The following is a 2,780-nucleotide window of genomic DNA, read 5'->3' as shown; positions in this document are numbered from 1 at the left end:
CGTGAGAAAGCAAGCCACCAGGCCTGGGACTCGAACTATGGCTGGCCATGTGGGAGTCCAGCATGCCTTAGCCACTTTTTGGCCCCTTGGGGGGCTTTTTTTTTTTAAGGGGCTGGCAGGTGGTGTGGTGGATAAGGTGCTGGACACTCCCACATGGCCGACCACAGTTCGAGTCCTGGACCTGGTGGCTTCCTTTCTCACTTTCCCTTTCTCTCTCTCTGTCTCTCTCTAGTCAAATTAAAAAGAATAATAACAACACATGGAATTAAAGAAATCACTTTTTTTATAAAGAACAGCAGAAAGCGAGAAATCACCCCCCGGGGGGATGGTCACACCGCAATCCCTTCTCCTCCATTCTCCTCTCAGGATCTTGGGCACACACGCACACGCGCCTGGTGTGAGTTTTAAGTCACCGGGTCCGGGACGCGAACCGCGGTCGACTACGTGGGAGTCCAGCGACATAGCCATTACGCTAACTGCTGGTTCCCTCATCTATTTTATTTTGACCAGAGAGAGACACAGAGGAGGAAAGAGAGAGAGGGAAAGTGAGAAAGGAAGCCACCAGGTCCAGGACTCGAACTGTGGTCGGCCATGTGGGAGTGTCCAGCACCTTAACCACCACGCCACCTACTGGTCCCCAAGAAATAATTCTTAAAAGAAAAAATAATGATTTCATTTTATTTATTATTATTATTTAAATTTGCTATACAGCATGTGTGTTTACCACAGGGAATCAGAGAGCGAAAGAGAGGTGTGGGGGGAGGGGGGAGTGAGAAAGCACGTCTCCAAGCCCAGAACTTGAACTGCAGTTGGCCATGTGGGAGTCCAGCACCTTAACCACCATGCCACCTATTGGCTCCAATTTATCTTTTTTTTTTTGGAGAGGTTTTTGCTATAGGGTGCGTGTGCTCGCCAGACAGAGACAGACAGAGACAGAGAGACAGAAAGCGAGAAATCACCCCCCCGGGGGGATGGCCACACCGCAGTCCCTTCTCCTCCATTCTCCTCTCGGGATCTTGGGCACGCACGCGCATGCACCTGGCATGAGATTAAGCCAGCAGGTCCAGGACTTGACCTGCGGTTGACTACGTGGGAGTCCAGCGACATAGCCATTACGCTAACTGCTGGTCCCTCCAATTTATCTTTTCTTAAGAATTTGCATTGAGGCCATCCCTAGTGGTTAAGGGGTCTGGATCCCACGTGGCTGACCTTACAGTATAATCCCAGCCCGAGTGGTTTGAAAGACATACTGGGCATGTGTATGTAAATGTCCCAAGTCTCGCGGGGATGGAGAAATGCAGAAGGAATGGGGGTGTGGCCAACCCCATTATGGGGGTTTCTCCCTTTCCCCCTGTCTGTCTCTTTCTGGTGAGCACACACACCCTCTGGCAATGAAAAGGAAAAAAAACAAAACAAAACAAAACAAAACAGGATTGGTTCACAAGAACAATGTAAGCTTCCGGTTGGCTTTCTGATGTTCAGTGTCATACGTTCTGGGAACATGGTGACAGCGGGAGGGGCATCCCAGTGTGCTCTGTGCACTCCTTGGTGACGTAGGTGGCTTTGTGACTGTACCAGTCAGTTCGAGCTCTGTGGTATGTGTCCTCGAGAAATTACTGCGGACAGGTTTGTGCGGATGTGACTGAGACTCCATGCCGCATCTCTCTCCGGGCCAGGTAAATTTCAGCAAACCTCATTCATCTGGACCGTTATCTTCCTCTTTTTTCTTTTTCTTTTTCTTTTTCTTTTTCTTTTTCTTTTTCTTTTTCTTTCTTTTTCTTTTCTTTTTCTTTTTCTTTTTCTTTTCTTTTTCTTTTTCTTTTTCTTTTTTTTTCTTTTTCTTTTTCTTTTCCTTCCTTCCTTCTTTCTTTCCTTCCTTCCTTTCTCTCTCTCCCTCCCTCTCTCTCTCTCTCTCTCTCTCTCTCTCTTTCTTTCTTTCTTTTCTTTCAAGGCTTTTGCTGTGAGGCACTTGTGCTCAGTGGAGACACAGAGAAAAGACAGTGAGAGGGAAAGTGAGAAATCACCCCCCAGCAGGGACAGCCATGCTGCAATCCCTTCTCCATTCTCCTTTGGGGATTTTGGGCACACATACACACATGTACACAGTGTGATTTTCAAGCCACCAGGTCTGGGACTTGAACCATAGTTGGCCATGTGGGAGTCCAGCACTGTAACAGATATGCCACCTGCTGTCCCTGGGCTTATTTTCTTTTTCACTTTCTTCACCCCTGGCCTTTGGGTCAGTGTCAAAATTCACTTCGGCCAGTGAGTTGTTACTAACGTGTGTGAGCAGAGGTTTGAAAAATGCTTGTTGGGGCCCGATGGTGGCTGAGTGATAAATCCTGATGCTCTTTGAGACAATCCCACACAGGAAGGGTCCTGGTTCAAGTCTTGGTGTTCCAAATGCACGTGTGCCCATGACCCAGGGCTCGTGGAAGGCTGGGGTGGATCACAGTGTGAAGGACCCAGTGAGGGGTACTGTCTCTCTATATCTCTTTATCTCTCTTGCTTTTGGAAGCAATAAATTAATAAGCATAAAAAAAAAATCCAGGGGCCAGCAGGTGGCATGAACACACTGGACTCACACATGGCTGATGGCAGTTCAAGTCCTGGACCTGGTGGCTTGCTTTTTCACTTTCCTTCTCTCTTTGTCTCTCTCTCTGGTGAGCCCACATGCCCAATAGCAATTTAAATAAATAAATAAACAAATAAATAAATAAATAAATAAACAAACACTTTTTTTTTTTTTTTTTTTTTTAAAGGTTTTTTCAATTCAGTTG

General features: G+C 46.8%; 1 protein-coding gene across 1 annotated transcript in view; it reads right to left on the bottom strand.

Moving 5' to 3' along the window:
* Window positions 1-1,654, bottom strand: part of CCDC188 (coiled-coil domain containing 188) — a 3,673-nt gene extending 2,019 nt beyond the window's left edge. The window contains exon 1 of the mRNA XM_027772603.1: window positions 1,576-1,654. Within this exon, the coding sequence (XP_027628404.1) occupies window positions 1,576-1,654 (79 nt within the window). The remainder of the gene's footprint in view (window positions 1-1,575) is intronic.
* Window positions 1,655-2,780: the final 1,126 nt, after the last annotated feature.

This window comes from Tupaia chinensis, unplaced genomic scaffold (assembly GCF_000334495.1).
Source record: "Tupaia chinensis unplaced genomic scaffold, TupChi_1.0 Scaffold000287_1, whole genome shotgun sequence".
NCBI classification, from domain to species: Eukaryota; Metazoa; Chordata; class Mammalia; order Scandentia; family Tupaiidae; genus Tupaia; species Tupaia belangeri.
The sequence above is the reverse complement of the archived record's forward strand: the minus strand, read 5'-3'. Positions and strand labels throughout refer to the sequence as shown.